The sequence below is a fragment of the Nerophis lumbriciformis genome, linkage group LG01 (assembly GCF_033978685.3).
Source record: "Nerophis lumbriciformis linkage group LG01, RoL_Nlum_v2.1, whole genome shotgun sequence".
Lineage (NCBI taxonomy): Eukaryota > Metazoa > Chordata > Actinopteri > Syngnathiformes > Syngnathidae > Nerophis > Nerophis lumbriciformis.
The window spans coordinates 8,438,722-8,463,008 of record NC_084548.2 but is presented as its reverse complement, the minus strand read 5'-3'; the positions used below and the strand labels follow the sequence as shown (position 1 = coordinate 8,463,008).

At 41.9% G+C, this 24,287-nt stretch overlaps 1 protein-coding gene across 1 annotated transcript in view; it reads left to right on the top strand.

Annotated features, from left to right (window-relative positions):
- The window catches only part of arih2 (ariadne homolog 2 (Drosophila)), a 56,756-nt gene that overhangs the window by 1,157 nt on the left and 31,312 nt on the right, over positions 1-24,287 (top strand). The window contains exon 2 of the mRNA XM_061974423.1: positions 21,977-22,523. Coding sequence (XP_061830407.1) covers positions 22,257-22,523 — 267 coding nt within the window. The 5' untranslated portion in view covers positions 21,977-22,256. The remainder of the gene's footprint in view (positions 1-21,976; positions 22,524-24,287) is intronic.

Genomic DNA, 24,287 nt, shown 5'->3' with positions numbered 1-24,287 from the left:
CTTGATACATATAATCACAGCAGTATGATGATTCTATGTGTCTACATTAGGGATGTCCCGATCCGATATTTGGATCGGATCGGCCGCCGATATTTGCAAAAAAATGCGTATCGGCAAGGCATGGGAAAATGCCGATCCAGATCCAGTTTAAAAAAAACTCCGGTCCGTGTTTTCCAACGCACCGATTTAAATAATACATTCCACTTTTCTGCTGCTCCCTAATTTCCGTTCCGCATTTTCCAGCACACCTTCAACACATCCACAGGTTTGTGGATTCTCACACAGTTGCTTTTAGCTGCTGGCATTACACGACAGGCTCTTCTCACTCTTTCCTGTGTCTCCCTCTTACAGACAGCAAGCGCACCTTCTTACACACTAGGGATGTCCCGATCCAGGTTTTTGCACTTCCGATCCGATACCGATATTGTTTTTGCATTTCCGATCCGATACCGATACTGACCGATACCGATACTGACCGATACTGCCCTATCCGAGCATGTATTAAAGTTTAAAGTTATTTAGCCTACTTAGTTATCAGAATCATGTTGAAAAGGGTTTTAGTACTCTTGATAACAACTAGCCAGCTGAATTAGGGGAGTTTGAATAATACACAATGGTTGGTAACAAGAAACTGACCTGTTTATTCAAGGATAAACACAAAATAGACAAAATTATACATGACAAACAGAAATGGCATCATTGAGCTAGGGCTGGGCGATATGGCCTTTTTTTAATATTGCGATATTTTAAGGCCATATTGCGATACACAATATATATCTCGATATTTTGCCTTAGCCTTGAATGAACACTTGATGCATATAATCACAGCAGTATGATGATTCTATGTGTTTTGATTGATTGATTGAGACTTTTATTAGTAGGTTGCACAGTGAAGTACATATTCCGTACAATTGACCACTAAATGGTAACACCCCAATAAGTTTTTCAACTTGTTTAAGTCGGGGTCCACTTAAATTGATTCATGATACAGATATATACTATCAGATATATACTATCATCATAATACAGTCATCACACAAGATCATCACATTGAATTATTTACATTATTTAAAATACAGGGTGTGGAGGGGGGCGCCGGATGTAAGTGTCAAAAAGACAGCCAAAAGAGTTTGATATGAGAATAAATCTAAAGTTAAAATATATTGCGCAGGCGAGCACCTTAGAGGGAGCTTTGCTCGCACGGCTGCGCTAGCATCACAGCTAACGTTAGCCATGCTGCTACCTCTCTGCTCCGGGAGGACGTATACGTATGTGACGTATGACGTGACAGTATGTGACGTATGACGTGACAGTATGTGACGTGTGTAAGAAGGTGCACTTGCTGTCTGTGAGAGGGAGACACAGGACAGAGTGAGAAGAGCCTGTCGTGTAATGCCAGCAGCTAAAAGCAACTGCGTGCCTGTGGATGTGTTGAAGGTGTGCTGGAAAATGCGGAACGGAAATTACGGAGCAGCAGAAAAGTGGAATGTATTATTTAAATCGGTGCGTTGGAAAACACGGACCGGAGTTTTTTTAAAACTGGATCTGGATCGGCATTTTCCCATGCTTTGCCGATACGCAATTTTTGGCAAATATCGGCAGCCGATCCGATCCAAATATCGGATCGGGACATCCCTATTACACACGTCACATACTGTCACGTCATACGTCACATACTGTCACGTCATACGTCACATACGTATACGCCCTCTCCCAGCAGAGAGGTAGCAGCATGGCTAACGTTAGCTGTGATGCTAGCGCAGCCGCTAAGGTGCGCGCCTGCTCAAGCGTCCTCTGCGCACGGCAAATCTATGCCACGCACAAAATCAAATAAAAAAAATAAGCGCATAACAATTTTCGACACACGGACACGACAGAGAAAACAGTTTTCGTCATCATTGTTCAAATATTGTGACGTCTGTCGAGACGCTTATCTCCATTCGGTGCCACACGTCCACACCATCAAAATGCCGAGGCAAACATTTCCAAATCAACACCGTATGAAAAAATTAGTGATTTTTTTAGTTGTGATTTCCTTCTCTGCATGAAAGTTTAAAAGTAGCATATATTAATGCAGTATGAAGAAGACTGTTTTAATGTAGACATGCAAGCCTTGAAAGAAAAATTTGAAAATCAAGACTACATTTCCTGCAAATGGGTGCATTTCTACCCTATATTTCAACTTTAGATGTATTCTCATATCAAACTCTTTTGGCTGTCTTTTTGACACTTACATCCGGCGCCCCCCTCCACACCCTGGATTATAAATAATGTAAATAATTCAATGTGATTATCTTGTGTGATGACTGTATTATGATGATAGTATATATCTGATAGTATATATCTTTATCATGAATCAATTTAAGTGGACCCCGACTTAAACAAGTTGAAAAACTTATTGGGGTGTTACCATTTAGTGGTCAATTGTACGGAATATGTACTTCACTGTGCAACCTACTAATAAAAGTCTCAATCAATCAATCAAAACACATAGAATCATCATACTGCTGTGATTATATGCATCAAGTGTTCATTCAAGGCTAAGGCAAAATATCAAGATATATATCGTGTATCGCAATATGGCCTTAAAATATGGCAATATTAAAAAAAGGCCATCTCGCCCAGCCCTAGTTCAATGATGCCATTTCTGTTTGTCATGTATAATTTTGTCTATTTTGTGTTTATCCTTGAATAAACAGGTCAGTTTCTTGTTACCAACCATTGTGTATTATTCAAACTCCCCTAATTCAGCTGGCTAGTTGTTATCAAGAGTACTAAAACCCTTTTCAACATGATTCTGACAACTAAGTAGGCTAAATAACTTTAAACTTTAATACATGCTCGGATAGGCCAGTATCGGTCAGTATCGGTATCGGTCAGTATCGGTATCGGATCGGAAGTGCAAAAACAATATCGGTATCGGATCGGAAGTGCAAAAACCTGGATCGGGACATCCCTAGTCTACATTAAAACATCCACACTGGTTTAAATGTAACTTAGATATTGGGTTTCACTATGTAAAGCGCTTTGAGTCACTAGAGAAAAAGCGCTATATAAATATAATTCACTTCACTTCACATTCTTGTTCATACTGCATTAAAGGCCTACTGAAATGCGATTTTCTTATTTAAACGGGGATAGCAGGTCCATTCTATGTGTCATGGTTGATCATTTCGCGATATTGCCATATTTTTGCTGAAAGGATTTAGTCGAGAACATCGACGATAAAGTTCGCAACTTTTGGTCGCTGATAAAAAAGCCTTGCCTGTACCGGAAGTAGCAGACGAGTAGCGTGACGTCACAGGTTGTGGAGCTCCTCACATCTGCACATTGTTTACAATCATGGCCACCAGCAGCGAGAGTAGTGGACATAGAGAGAGAGATCAGAAATTATAAGAAAAAGTGTCTACATTTGATTATTTACATTTGATTATTTACAATCCGAAGAGGGCAGCACGGTGGGAGAGGGGTTAGTGCATCTGCCTCACAATACGAAGGTCCTGAGTAGTCCTGGGTTCAATCCCGGGCTGGGGATCTTTCTGTGTGGAGTTTGTATGTTCTCCCCGTGACTGCGTGGGCTTCCTCCCACTTCCAAAGACATGCACCTGGGGATAGGTTGATTGGCAACACTAAATGGGCCCTAGTGTGTGAATGTGAGTGTGAATGTTGTCTGTCTATCTGTGTTGGCCCTGCGATGAGGTGGCGACTTGTCCAGGGTGTACCCCGCCTTCCGCTCGATTGTAGCTGAGATTGGCTCCAGCGCCCCCCGCGACCCCGAAGGGAATAAGCGGTAGAAAATGGATGGATGGATGGACAATCCGAAGAGGTATGATGAGGAAGGGAGGGTGTTAGTTTAGGGTTGAAGTTGCCTGGAGGTGTTCTTTTAGTGCGGTTTTGAAGGAGGATAGAGATGCCCTTTCTTTTACACCTGTTGGGTGTGCATTCCAAATTGATGTGGCATAGAAAGAGAATGAGTTAAGACTAGGGATGTCCGATAATGGCTTTTTGCCGATATCCGATATTCCGATAATGTCCAACTCTTTAATTACCGATACCAATATCAACCGATACCGATATCGACCGATACGGATATATACAGTCGTGGAATTAACACATTATTATGCCTAATTTGGACAACCAGGTATGGTGAAGATAAGGTCCTTTTAAAAAATAAAAATAAACTAAAAACATTTTCTTGAATAAAAAAGAAAGTAAAACAATACAAAAACAGTTACATATAAACTAGTAATGAATGAAAATGAGTAAAATTAACTGTTAAAGGCTAGTACGGTACTATTAGTGGACCAGCAGCACGCACAATCATGTGTGCTTACGGACTGTATCCCTTGCAGACTGTATTGATATATATTGATATATAATGTAGGAACCAGAATATTAATAACAGAAAGAAACAACCCTTTTGTGTGAATGAGTGTAAATGGGGGAGGGAGGTTTTTTTGGGTTGGTGCACTAATTGTAAGTGTATCTTGTGTTTTTTATGTTGATTTAATAAAAAAATAAAAAAATCCGATACCGATAATAATAAAAACGATACCGATAATTTCCGATATTACATTTTAAAGCATATTATCGGACATCTCTAGTTAAGACTTTTGTTAGATCGCATCTCTAGTTAAGACCTTTGTTAGATCGGAATCTGGGTTTAACGTGGTTAGTGGAGCTCCCCCTGGTGTTGTGGTTATGGCGGTCATTTACGTTAAGGAAGTACCGGTAGTTTGACATGTACTTCGGTATCAGGGAGGTGTAGCGGATTTTATAGACTAGGCTCAGTGCAAGTTGTTTTACTCTGTCCTCCACCCTGAGCCAGCCCACTTTGGAGAAGTAGGTAGGAGTGAGGTGTGAAGGTCTAGAAGTAATCTGACTAGCTTGTTCTGGGATGTTTGGAGTCTAGATTTGAGGGTTTTGGAGGTGCTAGGGCAGCGGTTCTCAACCTTTTTTCAGTGAGTACCCCCTGTGAACATTTTTTTAAATTTAAGTACCGGTACCCCCTAATAAGAGCAAATAATTTTTGGTTGAAGAATAAGAGATAAAGAAGTAAAATACAGCACTATGTCATCAGTTTCTGATTTATTAAATTGTATAACAGTGCAAAATATTGCTCATTTGTTGTGGTCTTTCTTGAACTATTTGGAAAAAAAGATATAAAAATAACTAAAAACTTGTTGAAAAATAAACAAGTGATTCAATTATAAATAAAGATTTCTACACATAGAAGTACTATTTGGGGTAAAAATAATTTTTTGCAAACAAGTAATTTATAGTCTGAAAATATTGTGTCGGTGCTGTCTAGAATCAGAATCAGAAATACTTTATTAATCCCCGAGGGGAAATTAAAATGTTCAGCACAATCCCATTCAAGATCTGACAACATTGCAGGGAGACAGAATAGGATCGCTGACGGGGTCTGCCAACTTTCGGCGGCCCTTACAAAAAAGGTGAGATACAGGTAAACAATGGGGGGTGAGCTCGGCAGCGTAACTGTGTTGTACTCTTCCATGTCAGTAGGTGGCAGCCGGTAGCTAATTGCTTTGTAGGCGTCGGGAACACATCGTGTGAGACTACGAGGGTCTGTCGTCGTTTCTAATGCTTAAACCAAAAAATCAACAAAAGGTGAGTGCCCCTAAAAAAAGGCATTAAAGCTTAGTGAAGGTTACGCAGAACAAAACTGAAACCTAGCTGGCTACAAAGTAAACAAAAACATAATGCTGGACAACAGCAAAGACTTACAGTGGAGCAAAGACGGCGTCCACAAAGTACACCCGAACATGACATGCCAGTCAACAATGTCCCCGCAAAGAAGGATAGCAACAACTTAAATAGTCTTGATTGCTAAAACAAAGCATGTGCAGGTAATGGCGTTTAAGGAAGACATGAAACTGCTACAGGAAAACACCAACAAAACAGGAAAAGCCACCAAAATAGGAGCGCAAGACAAGAACTAAAACACTACACACAGGAAAACGGCAAAAAAATCAAAATAAGTCACTGGGTGATGTGACAGGTGGTGACAGTAAACCTACTTTCAGACAAGAGTTGTAGTGAGGCATGCTTGGTTATGGTTTAAAGTCATATCCAACAATTGCGACGACGACTTTTTACTGCTACGGAGTTTCATTTTTTAATGATTTCTGCTGGTGGTGTGCCTCCGGATGTTTTCAATAAACAAAATGTGCCTTGGCTCAAAAAAGGTTGAAAAACATTTCATTAAATTAGGGTTGGGCGACATGGCTGAAAACTGCATCACGCTACAAGTTTTTGTATATTGGCCGATGATTATTGATATTTTTTATGACCTACAGTACAGGCCAAAGGTTTGGACACACCTTCTCATTCAATGTGTTTTCTTTATTTTCATGACTATGTACATTGTAGATTGTCACTGAAGGCATCAAAACTTTGAATGAACACGTGGAGTTATGTACTTAACAAAAAAAGGCAAAATAACTGAAAACATATTCATCCACCCATTTTCTACCGCTTGTCTCTTTCGGGGTCGTGGGGGGTGCTGAAGCCTATCTCAGCTGCAGATAGACAAACATTCACACACACATTCACACCGTAGGGCCAATTTAGTGTTGCCAATCAACCTATCCTCTAGTTTCTTCAAAATAGCCACCCTTTGCTCTGATTACTGCTTTGCACACTCTTGGCATTCTCTCGATGAGCTTCAAGCACACCTGTGAGGTGAAAACCATTTCAGGTGACTACCTCTTGAAGCTCATCGAGAGAATGCCAAGAGTGTGCAAAGCAGTAATCAGAGCAAAGGGTGGCTATTTTGAAGAAACTAGAATATAAAACATGTTTTCAGTTATTTCACCTTTTTTTGTCAAGTACATAACTCCACATGTGTCATTCATAGTTTTGATGCCTTCAGTGACAATCTACAGTGTAAATAGTCATGAAAATAAAGAAAACACATTGAATGAGGAGGTGAGGTGTCCAAACTTTTGGCCTGTACTATATGTAAAATATAGACCAGGAGAAAAATATATTTAAAGGAAACTGCACTATTTTTTTCCCCCCCTATCGTTCACAATCGTTCGAGAGACAAGAACGCAAATGCATTTTAACTTTTTTTTTGGCATTTTAATGTGCAAAAATCAACTCATTGTAGGTGACTCGCAATGCTGGGAATGGGAGCAATCCATTCTTCCTCGAAATCAGTCTAAAAGTGCATCCAAAAACCGCCAATAACACTTACCGTATTTTCCGCACTATAAGCCGCCCCGGGTTATTAGCCGCACCTTCAATGAATGGCATATTTCAAAACTTTGTCCACCTATAAGCCGCCCCGGACTATAAGCCGCGCCTACGCTGCGCTAAAGGGAATGTCAAAAAAACAGTCAGATAGTTCAGTCAAACTTTAATAATATATTAAAAACCAGAGTTCTAACAACTCTGTCCCAAAATGTACGCAAATGTGCAATCACAAACATAGTAAAATTCAAAATAGTGCAGAGCAATAGCAACATAATGTTGCTCGAACGTTAATGTCACAACACACAAAATAAACATAGCGCTCACTTTCTGAAGTTATTCTTCATTCGTAAATCCTTCGAATTCTTTGTCTTCGGTGTCCGAATTGAAAAGTGTGTGTATAAGGTAAGACATATTATCTGGCACTTTGTTTCGCAATATTATGCAAACACAACTTTTCTTACCTTCTGGTACCTGCTGATCTGTATTTGGGATCTCTATAAATCCTGAAAAATTGTGCGAGTCCACCTTTGTAGTCCGTGACGACACCGTAGTCTATAAGCGTCTTTTCATGAACAGGAAACACCAAGAAGCACCACCTTTAAAATCATCCAGGTGAAGTTCGCTTGCTAGCGCTGTTGCCTTCATTCGAATAGTGATGGTGCTGACACTTCTGCTTGCTGCTCTCTGCTCAACAACCCACTGTTCGAGTTTGTCCTCCAACAGTTGCCATCTTGCTTTGTTCCCTCGGAAACTCTGTTTTGTCTTCTTTACCTGGCGCAGGTCATCTCGTTGCTTCCTCCACCTACGCACCATTGATTCATTTATGTTATATTCTCTTGCTGCTGCTCTATTTCCGTGTTCTTCGGCATGACTTATTGCCTTAAGTTTAAATTCTGCGTTATACGCGTGTCGCTTAGTAGGAGCCATTTTGTGGTCTGGTCTTTACAGATGTAAACACACAAAGGAAATGAAACGAAAATCCGCGCGCTTCTTCTTCTTCCGGGGGCGGGTGGTTGCTTACAGTAGAAGAAGAAGCGCTTCCTGTTCTATGGGGGCGGGTGCTTACCTTGGCGGTTGCTTGCGTAGAAGAAGAAGCGCTTCCTGTTCTACCGGGAAAAAAGATGGCGGCTGTTTACCGAAGTTGCGAGACCTAAACTTTATGAAAATGAATCTTAATATTTATCCATATATAAAGCGCACCGGGTTAAAAGCCGCACTGTCAGCTTTTGAGTAAATTTGTGGTTTTTAGGTGCGGCTAATGGTGCGGAAAATACGGTAATTTACGTTCCGTAACCTGTATAATAACCAAGCTGTGGCGACATTGTTACTGTAGAGGCCAACACTGAGGTACTGTTTCTAGCTTAGTAACTCATCTCTTTGCGACAGCCGTAAACTAGCTTCTACGTCGGCGGCTGAATGGCTTTTGAGTTTGTAATACACAACACAATGCGATAGGACACCAATCTGTAATGACTGAAAAAGGACAGGATAGACTTTATTTATCCCACAATGGGGAAATTATGTGGTTGCAGTGCAGATACAGACAGTCCATAAATACAAGGGAAAAACACCAAAACAAGAGGGAAACATCAAAGAACACAAGTGACATAAAAGGCATTTAAAGGGTACAGAGCAGATGCAGCAAGCTGCCACTTCACCAGTGCCGTTTCTACATACAGTTACAAAAGTAAAACACTACGAAACAATAAAAAATGAGCAATGATCATATTACAGTGTAAAGTATTAGCCCACATTTCATGTTTTGTACACAGCTAGTTCGACAGTGTATGGAGTTGTCCTAACAAGCACTATGTGCTGCATGTATCATGATCAGTATTATAGTGACTTACTGGCTGGACAATTGTCCCTTTCTAGTTGATTTTGTTTGACTCAGTGGAAAAAAGTTTCTACCACTGCAGGGTTTGTTATTGTTTGATCTTCCTACCGCTCCCGGCTGCTCCGAGCTCCCCCGGGGAGCAAACCTAAGACGCTGGCATAAGAGGCGAGTGGGCTATCCACTACACTAAAAGCCCAACAGTTCGTTTTTCATGGTGCTTTCTTCGCCAGAACACCGGTCCTGACTCTCTCGGCTTCTGTGTGCTGCTACTTTTCACCTTTTTCTTGGTGCTCGTTTAGCGTCTATAACCAGCTGTTCATCATGCTCTTTATAGTCTGTCTTGAAAAGATGAGGTTGTGGATCTTCCTTTGTCCAAAAATAGTCATCTTTGTTGTCTATTACAAAGTCCGCCATGATTAGAACATATTCACCTTTGTTGCCGGAAGTAGGAAGTGCGTTACTATGGGCATTGAAATAAATGCGCCCCAGAAAATAAGTTCTGGTAATGCTTAAAATTACCAAAATACGGCATATATTTTACATATTGTTATGAACGTGTCGGTTACTACAGTATATTGTATATACTTCCAGCATGTATACAAAACGTTGAGGGTTTTGAAGTTTTTAGAGGGCTTTGAAGGCAACATAGGGGAATTCCATCAGCCCAAACTTGCAAGCGTTTTTTTTTTATCGTCAAAATCCTTAAAAAAGGATGTGTTCTTGTCTCTCATGATTGTGAATAATAGGCAACATTCTCCCCCCAAAATGCAGTTCCCCTTTAAATGTGAACATTTTTATTTTATTTTAAATGTAACCTTCCTCTGATTATAATCCCCTCAACTATCAAGGCCGAAAGGAAAGGAAATGTCAACACAACAACAAACAATGTCAACATAATTTTAAAATCACAATAAGCACTTAACAATAACCTCTTTAAATTGAGGTGGCAAAAATAAGGACTATGCAGGGTTTGCCCTCGATTGCCAAGATTCCTGTGGCAGTGCGAGCGTAGTCAATATTGCACCACCACATTATTTGCTACGATGCGTATGTTTTCTTTCAAAATGCAAAAAAAAGATACATTTTAAAACAAACCTGTTATTTAATGATATTTTATTAATTATATGTTGATTATATATATATATATATATATATATATATATATATATATATATATATCTGAGATATTTTATTAATTCTATGTTTATGTATACGTGTATGTATGTATATATATATATATATATGTATATATACGTGTGTGTGTATATATATATATATATATATATATATATATATATATAATCAACATAGAATTAATATGTATATGTATATATATATATATATATATATATCAGGGTTTCCCGCTGTGCTTTGTTGTTAAGGCGGCCGCCTTAACAACAAAGAGCCACCGCCTAAACTAAAGTCTTATTTTTTTTTTTTTTTTTTTTTGTCCTGTCCAGCTTCTCAGGCAAATCATATAGTTGATGTAAGATGCCCATATCGGCTGTTCAGATTTACTTTACAAAAGAGAAGTGTAGGATACTTCTCTTGTTGCCTTATTTGTATTTGACTTTATTAAATGTATTTATATTATCATTTGGTGCTAAACTAAAGTCTTAACAAGCTGCTACGCTTCGTACTGCCTCTGCCTCTGTCAGTACGTCTCTGCAGCACCCAGCATTGTCCCACCCACACAACCATCTGATTGGTTACACGCAGAGCGGTAACAGCCAATCATCAGTGCGTATTCAGAGCGCATGTAACAGCCAATCAGCAGTGCGTATTCAGAACGCATGGAGTCAGTGCTCACGGCGCAGGCAGAGAGGAGAGACGGTGCGGGTTAGCACAAAGGTAATTAGCAGGTGAGCATAATGCAGCGGACTCTCCCCAAATTATAATAAACACCTCCCAGTCAACTACTAGTAACATCACTATGAGCCCATTGACGTTCTAAAAATATAAGCGGTAGCTCAGCTCGCTCGCAGTCCTTGAGGTGAGGGCTAATTAGCTTTTAGCGTAATGTTAGCTCATTTTGCGGTGTGTGTGTGTGTGTGTGTGTGTGTGTGTGTGTGTGTGTGTGTGTGTGTGTGTGTGTGTGTGTGTGTGTGTGTGTGTGTGTGTGTGTGTGTGTGTGTGTGTGTGTGTGTGCGTGTGTGTGTGTGTGTGTGTGTGTGTGTGTGTGTGTGCGCCTGTGCGTGTTACGGACAGCAAAGCCTTGTCTGTCTGAGAGAAAGACAAGCATTATTGACCTAAAGTTAACAACCAAGTTATTTCACTTGACCTTTTTCTGTGTTGAAGCAGCAAAAAAGGACATTATGTTAAATGAAGAGTTTCTGTCTCTGATAGTTGATATAATAATGTAACTGCATCATAAAGCCTACATGAACTCCATGGTGTTCAGGGATGAATAGTCTCTCCTATTGCTATTGTACTATTTTTTCAGCTATAGTTACATTAATCATTAGTAATGTAGCAGCCTAGTTTTGAATGGCAGGGTCCCTGCCATCACATGTTGATAAAAATATAACATTTACATAATAAAAATCAACAACAGGCTTCCCAAATGCTGTAATAAATTAAGCATGATGAGTTGAGCATATGTCAGCATGTGGCAACACTTTTAACTCTTTTTTTCAAACGCTTATTGCAAACGCTTATTTACAGTAAGTCATTAATTTTACTTAGTCATTATTTTGTCTTAGTAAGTCAATATTTACTAAGTCAAAATAATGACATACCGTATTTTTCGGACTATAAGTCGCAGTTTTTTTCATAGTTTGGCTGGGGGTGCGACTTATACTCAGGGGCGACTTATGTGTGACATTATTAACACATTACCGTAAAATATCAAATAATATTATTTATCTCATTCACGTAAGAGACTAGACGTATAAGATTTCATGGGATTTAGCGATTAGGAGTGACAGATTGTTTGGTAAACGTATAGCATGTTCTATATGTTATAGTTATTTGAATGACTCTTACCATAATATGTTACGTTAACATACCAGGCACGTTCTCAGTTGGTTATTTATGCCTCATATAACGTACACTTATTCAGCCTGTTGTTCACTATTTTTTATTTTATTTTAAATTGCCTTTCAAATGTCTATTCTTGGTGTTGGGTTTTATCAAATAAATTTCCCCCAAAAATGCGACTTATACTCCAGTGCGACTTATATATGTTTTTTCCCTTCTTTATTGTGCATTTTCGGCAGGTGCGACTTATTCTCCGGTGCGACTTATACTCCGAAAAATACGGTACTTACTATCTCAGGTAACTAGGACTGTTTTGTTTTTACTTTACGGAAAAAAATATCGAGATATATATTGTATATTGCCATTCAGCATACAGAGCGGAAAACACAACCAAAAATTGTAGGCTTCTTCTCGCGACGAAGCCGGCCTACTTCACCACAGTCTGTAGTCTATTTCCCCCCCAGGCTGTGGTGGCAGCGATGGGATGGAGACGTTATGGCGACAGGCCAAATTACAATGTTCCTTATTTTTTTCTATTGGAACTGGGTATATTCCCCACCGATACAGTCCATTCGCAGCAATTCCTTTAAAGGGGAACATTATCACCAGACCTATGTAAGCGTCAATATATACCTTGATGTTGCAGAAAAAAGACCATATATTTTTTTAACCGATTTCCGAACTCTAAATGGGTGAATTTTGGCCTTTCTAATATTCGCTCTCGGAGCGATGACGTCACAACGTGGCGTCACATCGGGAAGCAATCCGCCATTTTCTCAAACACCGAGTCAAATCAGCTCTGTTATTTTCCGTTTTTTCGACTGTTTTCCGTACCTTGGAGACATCATGCCTCGTCGGTGTGTTGTCGGAGGGTGTAACAACACGAACAGGGACGGATTCAAGTTGCACCAGTGGCCCAAAGATGCGAAAGTGGCAAGAAATTGGACGTTTGTTCCGCACACTTTACCGACGAAAGCTATGCTAAGACAGAGATGGCAAGAATGTGTGGATATCCTGCGACACTCAAAGCAGATGGATTTCCAACGATAAAGTCAAAGAAATCTGCCGCCAGACCCCCATTGAATCTGCCGGAGTGTGTGAGCAATTCAGGGACAAAGGACTTCGGTAGCACGGCAAGAAATGGCGGCAGTTTGTTCCCGCAGACGAGCGAGCTAAACCCCCTATCGACCCTAGCTTCCCTGGCCTGCTGACATCAACTCCAAAACTGGACAGATCAGCTTTCAGGAAAAGAGCGCGGATGAGGGTATGTCTCCAGAATATATTAATTGATGAAAATTGGGCTGTCTGCACTCTCAAAGTGCATGTTGTTGCCAAATGTATTTCATATGCTGTAAACCTAGTTCATATTTGTTAGTTTCCTTTAATGCCAAACAAACACATACCAATCGTTGGTTAGAAGGCGATCGCCGAATTCGTCCTCGCTTTCTCCCGTGTCGCTGGCTATCGTGTCGTTTTCATCGGTTTCGCTTGCATACGGTTCAAACCGATATGGCTCAATAGCTTCAGTTTCTTCTTCAATTTCGTTTTCGCTACCTGCCTCCACACTACAACCATCCGTTTCAATACATGCGTAATCTGTTGAATCGCTTAAGCCGCTGAAATCCGAGTCTGAATCCGAGCTAATGTCGCTATAGCTTGCTGTTCTTTCCGCCATGTTTGTTTGTGTTTGCTTCACTATGTGACGTCACAGGAAAATGGACGGGTGTTTATAACGATGGTTAAAATCAGGCACTTTGAAGCTTTTTTTAGGGATATTGCGTGATGGGTAAAATTTTGAAAAAAACTTCGAAAAATATAATAAGCCACTGGGAACTGATTTTTAAAGATTTTAACCATTCTGAAATTGTGATAATGTTCCCCTTTAACTGCAGTACAGGTGTGCGTCTTCTTATCCCCTTTTAAAGCTAAAGCTTGTTCTACTAATCCTCTAAAACCCTCAGACACATGGCCTTCATCCCGCACATGTCCAATGTAGTACACTGCCAAGATAAGGACAAGAATAACACGACTTAAAACCAGTGTAGATATGGCTGCAGGAGGAGGTGTAAAATTGTAAACAAATGAATGCATTATGAAAAATTACCACTTTTAATCTCATGCTTTCCTTTGCCGCTGTAAGGATCGATTAAACTCAGTTGACACGTGAATGACGCACGTGTCCTTCCTGGAGGCTCAGTGTTATTTTGTTGTAAGGTCATGTTGTTATCACTTAGGGCAGTGAGTCCTCATGTGTAAAGGGCATGAGGTGGTCATGATGCAACTGCTAGCCTTTTCATTTGTCATGTCTACATGGCATCAAGTCTGATACAAAGCCATTATGTAAAAAAAAATGTCCTATGAAACTTAATAAGGGAACAGAACGTCTAAGGTTGAACACTAGCTGTTTGAAATGTAATATTATCACCACACAAAATAATGCAAATGGTAATAATCAGTTCTAGGGTCAAACTGTGGCTATCAACCTTTTATTAACACATCATTTGCATTTATTTTCTAGGTACTCCCGAGACCACTTGTGTTGTTTTTACAAGCGTAAAAATAAGCTTACCTCTCAGTCTTACCTTTTGATGACAAAGCCATAGCGTGAAAACGATTTCCGTCATAAATTACCTCACATTTCTGTTTTTAAAAACTTTTTTTTTATCCTTACACAAGTGTTAAAAGAATTAGACCCCTGCAAAACATAACATTAACTTTAATAGTGAGTAATGTCACGTGTGGGCATGCCAAGGCCTGAGCCGGTGGATCAATGGATGGAATGATAAATGAAAATTAATTCAGTAACTTGCCATGTCTATGTGTGTTTGGTTGTCTTTGCCTCTTGCTTTCAAACAGTTTACAAGAGTGTTCACTCTGTGCACCGCTCTCAGTACCCAGGCACATTTATTTAATAATAGCATCCATCCATCCATCCATCTTCTTCCGCTTATTCGAGGTCGGGTCGCGGGGGCAGCAGCTTAAGCAGGGAAGCCCAGACTTCCCTCTCCCCAGCCACTTCGTCCAGCCCCTCCCGGGGGATCCCGAGGCGTTCCCAGGCCAGCCGGGAGACATAGTCTTCCCAATGTGTCCTGGGTCTTCCCCGTGGCCTCCTACCGGTCGGACGTGCTCGAAACACCTCCCGAGGGAGGCGTTCGGGTGGCATCCTGACCAGATGCCCGAACCACCTCATCTGGCTCCTCTCGATGTGGAGGAGCAGCGGCTTTACTTTGAGCTCCCCCCAGATGACAGAGCTTCTCACCCTATCTCTAAGGGAGAGCCCCGCCACACGGCGGAGGAAACTCATTTCGGCCGCTTGTACCCGTGATCTTGTCCTTTCGGTCATGACCCAAAGCTCATGACCATAGGTGAGGATGGGAACGTAGATTGACCAGTAAATCGAGAGCTTTGCCTTCTGGCTCAGCTCCTTCTTCACCACAACGGATTTATACAGCGTCCGCATTACTGAAGACGCCTGTCGATCTCACGATCCACTCTTCCCTCACTCGTGAACAAGACTCCGAGGTACTTGAACTCCTCCACTTGGGGCAAGATCTCCTCCCCAACCCGGAGATGGCACTCCACCCTTTTCCGGGTGAGAACCATGGGCTCGGATTTGGAGGTGCTGATTCCCATCCCAGTCGCTTCACACTCGGCTGCGAACCGATCCAGTGAGGGCTGAAGATCTTGGCCAGATGAAGCCATCAGGACCACATCATCTGCAAAAAGCAGAGACCTAATCCTGCAGCCACCAAACCAGATACCCTCAACGCCTTGACTGCGCCTAGAAATTCTGTCCATAAAGGTTATGAACAGAATCGGTGACAAAGGGCAGCCCTGGCGGAGTCCAACCCTCACTGGAAACGGGTCCGACTTACTGCCGGCAATGCGGACCAAGCTCTGACATTGATTATACAGGGAGCGAACCGCCACAATAAGACAGTCCGTTACCCCATACTCTCTGAGCACTCCCCACAGGACTTCCCGGGGTACACGGTCGAATGCCTTCTCCAAGTCCACAAAGCACATGTAGACTGGTTGAGCAAACTCCCATGCACCCTCAAGGACCCTGCCGAGAGTATAGAGCTGGTCCACAGTTCCACGACCAGGACGAAAACCACACTGTTCTTCCTGAATCCGAGGTTCGACTATCCGGCGTAGCCTCCTCTCCAGTACACCTGAATAGACCTTACCGGGAAGGCTGAGGAGTGTGATCCCACGATAGTTGGAACACACCCTCCGGTTCCCCTTCTTAAAGAGAGGAACCACCACCCCGGTCTGCCAATCCAGAGGTACCGCCCCCGATGTCCACGCGATGTTGCAGAGTCTTGTCAACCAAGACAGCCCCACAACATCCAAAGCTTTAAGGAACTCCGGGCGGATCTCATCCACCCCCGGGGCCTTGTCACCGAGGAGCTTTTTAAACTACCTCGGCAACCTCAGCCCCAGAAATAGGAGAGCCCACCACAGATTCCCCAGCCCCTGCTTCCTCGTAGGAAGACGTGCTGGTAGGATTGAAGAGGTCTTCGAAGTATTCCCTCCACCGATCCACAACATCCGCAGTCGAGGTCAGCAGAACGCCATCCTCACCATACACGGTGTTGATACTGCACTGCTTCCCCTTCCTGAGGCGGCGGATGGTGGTCCAGAATCGCTTCGAAGCCGTCCGGAAGTCGTTTTCCATGGCTTCCCCGAACTCCTCCCATGTCCGAGTTTTTGCCTCCGCGACCGCCGAAGCCGCACATCGCTTGGCCTGTCGGTACCTGTCTGCTGCCTCCGGAGTCCTATGAGCCAAAAGAGCCCGATAGGACTCTTTCTTCAGCTTGACGGCATCCCTTACCGCTGGTGGACACCAGCGGGTTCTAGGATTACCGCCACGACAGACACCAACCACCTTGCGGCCACAGCTCCAATCGGCCGCCTCGACAACAGAGGCACGGAACATCGTCCACTCGGACTCAATGTCTAGTGCCTCCCTCGTGACATGTTCAAAGTTCTTCCGGAGGTGGGAATTGAAACTCTCTCTGACAGGAGACTCTGCCAGGCGTTCCCAGCAAACCCTCACAATGCGTTTAATAGCATCATTAAATGAATGGACCAAACCCTCTTGAGAGCCATCCAATCTTTGTCTCAGTGGGCAGAGGTTGGACTGCAGACACACAGATAAACTGACACAAGATGCACAAACAAAGCCTTATCAGGCGCTATACTCGCTCGTGAGAAGCACGGCAAAGTAACTAAAAATTAGGAGGAAAAAATTGATTGCAACGCCTAATATGTGTGTGGGAATATTTCGGATTCAAACCAAATGAGCAAGATGAGTCCATCAACACGGATGATTGAGCCAGCTTGCCCAAAGTGTTGGCAGCAAAAAAGACAACAAAACAAACCACCCAATCCAGGAAAAGCTAGGGGGAAACTGCACGTTATTTTTGTTTGTTGACTTATTTCACATAATTGAAAGTAAGATTATAAACCTTCCAATTACAATAAAAAATACGATGAGAAATGTTTATTGTGTTTGTAAAAGGATACTTGCATACAATGAGTATTTTAGTTTTTTATTTTGTTTTGAAGTAAAGCTGGCAATAATATAGTTTATCAGCAATAATATGTGGGACAACACATTATACAGCAACATTTGTTTTTGTGCAGGACGAGGCATGCTGGATAAAATAATTGACACTCCTTTGAATAGGAATCTGCTTACGTCACATTTCTTTGAACGAGCCTAAGATTTAATTGAGCTCTGCTTCTGCATACTTAATTTCGGACATGCGCAAGTGTAAACACTTTAGTGTAACTACGAAAACAAACAAACCGTGACCATTATTACAACATTGCTTGTTGAAGCAGGTCCTTATTTTGCAGTTAGTGTCAGGGGGGAAAAAAGCAAATCCGAGGCAACTACAAAAGCACTCAGACTTCTGACAGGCCCTATCTCTTAATACACTCAAAGTTCGATATAATGCGGTTGTTGGGTTCCAAAAAATAACGATCACGTTATGTCCGTGAGTGCATCATATAGATATATATAATGCTTATTTTTTACCCTTTTCGAAAAAGTTATGTGCATAGATGGGCTGCCTAAACCTTCTTGGTGGATAGTGCCCCCATGTGACTTGACGTGAATGGTGGACTGTGCTACCACGTCACAGAACGGGGCGGGTACTATCCACCAGTAGGTGCCCCTGACAACATCCCGAACCATGGCAGCCCACGTACGGCGGTCATGTGCGAGGTCACAGCAGATGGTCTTGGTTCCACCGGCGCAGGCCGACAACCTGTGGACCCGAGAGGTCCTCCTTGATGGTATCGTCATTGCCCAGGACTTCAGTTGCCTGCCAGTGCGCTTACGCCAGTGAGGCAGTGGAGGTGTGACCAAACCATCTCAATTGGGGGTGATCAAGGGTGATGGATCAAATGCAGAGAATAATTTCCCACACCTACTGTGTGTGTGACAATCATTGGTACTTTAACTTTAATATATCAGTCTCAACTGTGGTCCGAGCTTTCAGGAAGACAGGAATTGTCACTGAACTGTTAGACAACAGCAGCAACACTGACTCCATTAATGACTTCGGCGAGACGGAGCCGGGCATTTTGGATGCCGTATTCACCCAACTATTTAATTCGGACACTGAAGAAGAAGAATTCGAGGGATTTGTGGATGAGGAATAACTTCAGAAAGTGAGCTTTAAATGTTTATTTTGTGTGTTGGGTTGTGTGACATTAACATTTGGGAGTGAACAGAGTTGTTAGAACGCTGGCTTGTAATATGTTAATAAAGTTTGACTGACCTATCTGACTGTTTTGTTGACATTCCCTTTAGCGCAGCTCCATCTAATGGATGCATAGGTGCGCCTTATAATCCGGTGCGCCTTATATGTGAACAAAGTTTTGAAATATTCCATTCATTGAAGGTGCGCCTTATAATCCGGTGTGCCTTATAGTGCAGAAAATACGGTATATATATATATATATATATATATATATTTTTTTTTTTTTGTAGACTTTCATAAATATTTACAATGTAAGTTTGTAAATACACAATAATTTGGTGAAAAAACAATGCAAGGGACTCTGGTGGAAAAAAACGGAGGAAAATTTGGTGTCCATGGCAAGCTCGCGTTACATAGAAAATTACGTTATATGTATATCGAACTTTGAGTGAAGTAATGAAGTCCAGAATCCAAATGAAATGAAATAAACTGAGTGAAGCCTCTTGTCAATCATCGAATGTCTCTGCCTCTGTTGGTGGAGGTGGGGAGACTGACATACACACACACACACACACACACACACACACAGAAGTTGAAGCTCATAGGGTAACGTGGTAAAAAATTATACGAATCAGCCCCACAATGTCATGAGATCCTGCCTGACCCATTTTGGACATTTCCTGAAAAGTAGATGAAAATCCACCCACCCAGTTTTTGATCTATCTCTAAGGAATAGAGGTAGAAATCTTTGGACACCTCATGATTCGATTACGATTCAGGAGCTACGATTCGATTAAAAATTGAGTTATTGATGCATCTTTAATCTATGTATATTAATGCAGTTTTACGTTTGGTTTCACTAAATACACCTTTATAACTTGCAACTTTTAAAAACAGTGCATTTGTAATAAGAAGTTCCCATCACATTTATGATATTCATCAAAATGTGTGCAAAACTGGAACATAAGTGCCCTATAATAAAGGAGCTGGTTGGTTCGCTCGGTGAGGTGGCTCACTGCAGTCAGCCAAATTTTAGAGCTGTACGCATTACTTTATTTACAATAAATAAATCTATTACCAATTATTGACGTTTACTAATCAATTTTATAATCTTCCATGACCTAATTGCGATGCTTTTAAAAGTTGACTATTACCGCACATCTACTAAGGAATAACATACATGGAGTGAACACTCTTGTCTGTCTCCACTATCTTTGTCTCTACAGGACCACTAGCACACACACACACCCTCTGGATCAGGCCCAAGGACATTTCCTGAAAGTTTCACGAAAATCCGTCCATAACTTTTTCGTTAATGTCGTTAACTAACTGATGGTCAGAGAGTGTTTGGGCCTGTGTGTGTGTGTATGTGTGTGTGTGTGTGTGTGTGTGTTTTGTCTCGTCTTGTCTTGTTTTATAGTAACAGTGGTACTATTGTATTGTTAGTGTACAGGAGCTTTTCTTGTTTTTGTTTGTATAGTATTGTTCTTGTATTATATTGTTTATGTTAAATGTGGAATGAGTGAGAGGGGTTGGGATATTATAAGCATTTGCTTCATCCAACCCCTTTTCAAGCCTTGCATAAATGTCCCTGCCAAAATGTTTAAAAAAAAAAGTGTGTGTTGTACTGTGCAGGTTTGAAATAAATAATTCAATCAATCAATCAAACAGCAACAATTACATAACCTCCTGGCGGAGGTAAATAATTACTTGATATTTGCTAAACAGAGCTCTTGCTGCAGTATGCTTTTGAAGGCGTTCAAACTTAAAGGAGAACATTATCACAATTTCAGAAGGGTTAAAACCATTAAAAATCAGTTCCCAGTGGCTTATTTTATTTTTCGAAGTTTTTTTCAAAATTTTACCCATCATGCAATATCCCTAAAAAAAAGCTTCAAAGTGCCTGATTTTAACCATCGTTATATACACCCGTCCATTTTCCTGTGACGTCACACAGTGATGCCAATACAAACAAACATGGCGGAAAGAACAGCAAGGTATAGCGACATTAGCTCGGATTCAGACTCGGATTTCAGCGGTTTAAGCGATTCAACAGATTACGCATGTATTGAAACGGATGGTTGTAGTGTGGAGGCAGGTAGCGAAAACGAAATTGAAGAAGAAACCGAAGCTATTGAGCAATATCGGTTTGAACCGTATGCAAGCGAAACCGACGAAAATGACACGACAGCCAGCGACACGGGAGAAAGCGAGGACGAATTCGGCGATCGCCTTCTAACCAACGATTGGTATGTGTTTGTTTGGCATTAAAGGAAACTAACAACTATGAACTAGGTTTACAGCATATGAAATACATTTGGCAACAACATGCACTTTGAGAGTGCAGACCCCATTTCAGGCGCGCTAAGAACATATATTTTTCCACGATTTCAGCACTCAGGTTAACCATACCTAAATAGACACAAAATACTGCATTACACAAGACTACCTGAATGTACTCGAATGATTGAAAAAAATAAATGTTTTTAAGCTAAATTATTGGTAAACACAGTTTATGTATAATAATTTACGTAAAACCGAGAGTAATGAATAAAGTTTTCATCAATTAATATATTCTGTAGACATACCCTCATCCGCTCTCTTTTCCGGAAAGCTGATCTGTCCAGTTTTGGAGTTGATGTCAGCATCTGCTTTGAGTGTCGCAGGATATCCACACATTCTTGCCATCTCTGTCGTAGCATAGCTTTCGTCGGTAAAGTGTGCGGAACAAACGACTGATCATTTCGTCAGCTTTCCCCACAGCCTCGTATTTTGAACTAATGTCGTCCAATTTCTTGCCACCTTCGCATCTTTGGGCCACTGGTGCAACTTGAATCCGTCCCTGTTCGTGTTGTTACACCCTCCGACAACACACCGACGAAAGTGAGAAAATAGCGGATTGCTTCCCGATGTGACGTCACGTTGTGACGTCATCGCTCCGAGAGCGAATAATAGAAAGACGTTTAATTCGCCAAAATTCACCCATTTAGAGTCCGGAAATCGGTTAAAAAATATATGGTCTTTTTTCTGCAACATCAAGGTATATATTGACGCTTACATAGGTCTGGTGATAATGTTCCCCTTTAACGCAAAGTTTTGTGTGATTTAGGCACATTTTTTCTTAACAAGCAACTTGGGGGTCCTCATGGGTTCTTCTATTATTGTAAGTTTGAGTATAAAGTTGTTTGTCTCCCTAAACTTAAGTTACTTTTTTTCCCAGTTTGGTCCTTTTCTCGGATAAGCCCCGAAAACCAGCGTTCCAAATGAGTGACGGGGAGTGCAACTTCTTCTGTTTCTTCCGCTGCTGCTGAGCTCGAACGCCACGTGGCTCAGACACGCCGGGTGCCAGGGTGTCTCTGAACACCGACGCCATCATCAGGACCTGTGGGTGGAAGAGTCGGAGCCTCTACAAGCCATTTCGTCCAATCGATCGGAGACCACAAGGATCCGACAGGTAGGCGCGCCGTCTACCTGTCCGGGTGGCTGAGTGCGTCGACTGGATGTCTGTGGACATGAACAGCCAGGCGTCTGACAGCAACGAGGAAGACTTTGGAGTGAACTCTGAAGAGGAGGATGAGGACGACGACGGCGGGGATGAGGAAGACCAAGGGGACATTGAAACCTACTATGACGGCGTGGCCGGCGACGTGGAGCAACAGGGTGCCGACTCCTTTGATCCGGAGGAGTATCTGTTCACGTGTCTGACGTACAAGGAGAGCCAACGGGTGCTCAGTGAGGAGGTCAACATTGTGGCTGTTGCACTGAAGGTAAGAGTGCTCTACTTGCTGCTTTCCTACATCCAAACATTCCGCATGTACGTGCAGCGCCATCTCACGTGATGCCAACTACGGGTGTGACGATACAAAGATTCTGAGATGTATGGTTATCAGGGTTGCGCAATTTAGACGATATACGATGTAAATTATATAAATTTGGTTGACAATATTTTTTATTAGTGGAGGAGTTCAAGTATCTAGGAGTCTTGTTCACGATTGAGGGAAGAGTGGATCGTGAGGTCGACAGGCGGATCGGTGCGGCGTCTTCAGTAATGCGGACGCTGTATCGATCCGTTGTGGTGAAGAAGGAGCTGAGCCAGATGGCAAAGCTCTCAATTTACCGGTCGATCTACGTTCCCATCCTCACCTATGGTCATGAGCTTGGGGTTATGACCGAAAGGACAAGATCACAGGTACAAGGGGCCGAAATGAGTTTCCTCCGCCGAGATAGGGTGAGAAGCTCTGTCATCCGGGGGGAGCTCAAAGTAAAGCCGCTGCTCCTCCACATGGAGAGGAGCCAGATGAGGTGGTTCGGGCATCTGGTCAGGATGCCACCCGAACGGCTCCCTAGGGAGGTGTTTAGGAAACGTCCGACCGGTAGGAGGCTACGGGGAAGACCCAGGACACGTTGGGAAGACTGTCTCCCGGCTGGCCTGGGAACGCCTCGGGATCCCCCGGGAAGAGCTGGACGAAGTGGCTGGGAAGAGGGAAGTCTGGGCTTCACTGCTTAGGCTGCTGCCCCCGCGACCCGACCTCAGATAAGAGGAAGAAGATGGATGGATGGATGGAGATTTTTTATTACTATTGCTATATCTTGATTAGGGATGTCCGATAATGGCTTTTTGCCGATATCCGATATTCCGATATTGTCCAACTCTTTAATTACCGATATCAACCGATACCGATATCAAGCGATATATACAGTCGTGGAATTAACACATTATTATGCCTAATTTGGACAACCAGGTATGGTGAAGATAAGGTACTTTTAAAAATAAATAAATAAATAAAATAAGAAAAATAAATTAAAACCATTTTCTTGAATAAAAAAGAAAGTAAAACAATATGAAAACAGGTACATAGAAAATAGTAATGAATGAAAATGAGTAAAATGAAGTGTTAAAGGTTAGTACTATTAGTGGACCAGCAGCACGCACAATCATGTGTGCTTACGGACTGTATCCCTTGCAGACTGTATTGATATATATTGATATATAATGTAGGAACCAGAATATTAATAACAGAAAGAAACAACCCTTTTATGTGAATGAGTAGGGCAATGGGGCAGGAAGGTTTTTTGAATTGGTGCAGTAATTGTAAGTGTATCTTGTGTTTTTTATGTTGATTTAATAAAAAAAAAAAACCGATACCGATAATAAAAAAAACGGTATCGATAATTTCCGATATTACATTTTAACGCATTTATCGGCCGATATCGGCAGGCCGATATTATCGGACATCTCTAATCTTGATCATTTAAGTTGATGACACGTTCGAGCTGCGCCTGCAAATTTGACAGCGACAAGCGTACCAACATAATGTAGCATTCTAGCTAGCAGTTAACTTCCCTTAACAGTGCAAAGCCACTTATAAATCAGCAAGCCTCGCCTCCATGGCGGCAAATAATCTGTTTCTTTTTACGTATCATCCGTGGAGGACGAGGAATAGCTAAACATGCCGCACCACACACCGTCTATACTGACGACTATCAGTCATAACCACACCAATGAAACATGTTTACACACAAGCAACGAC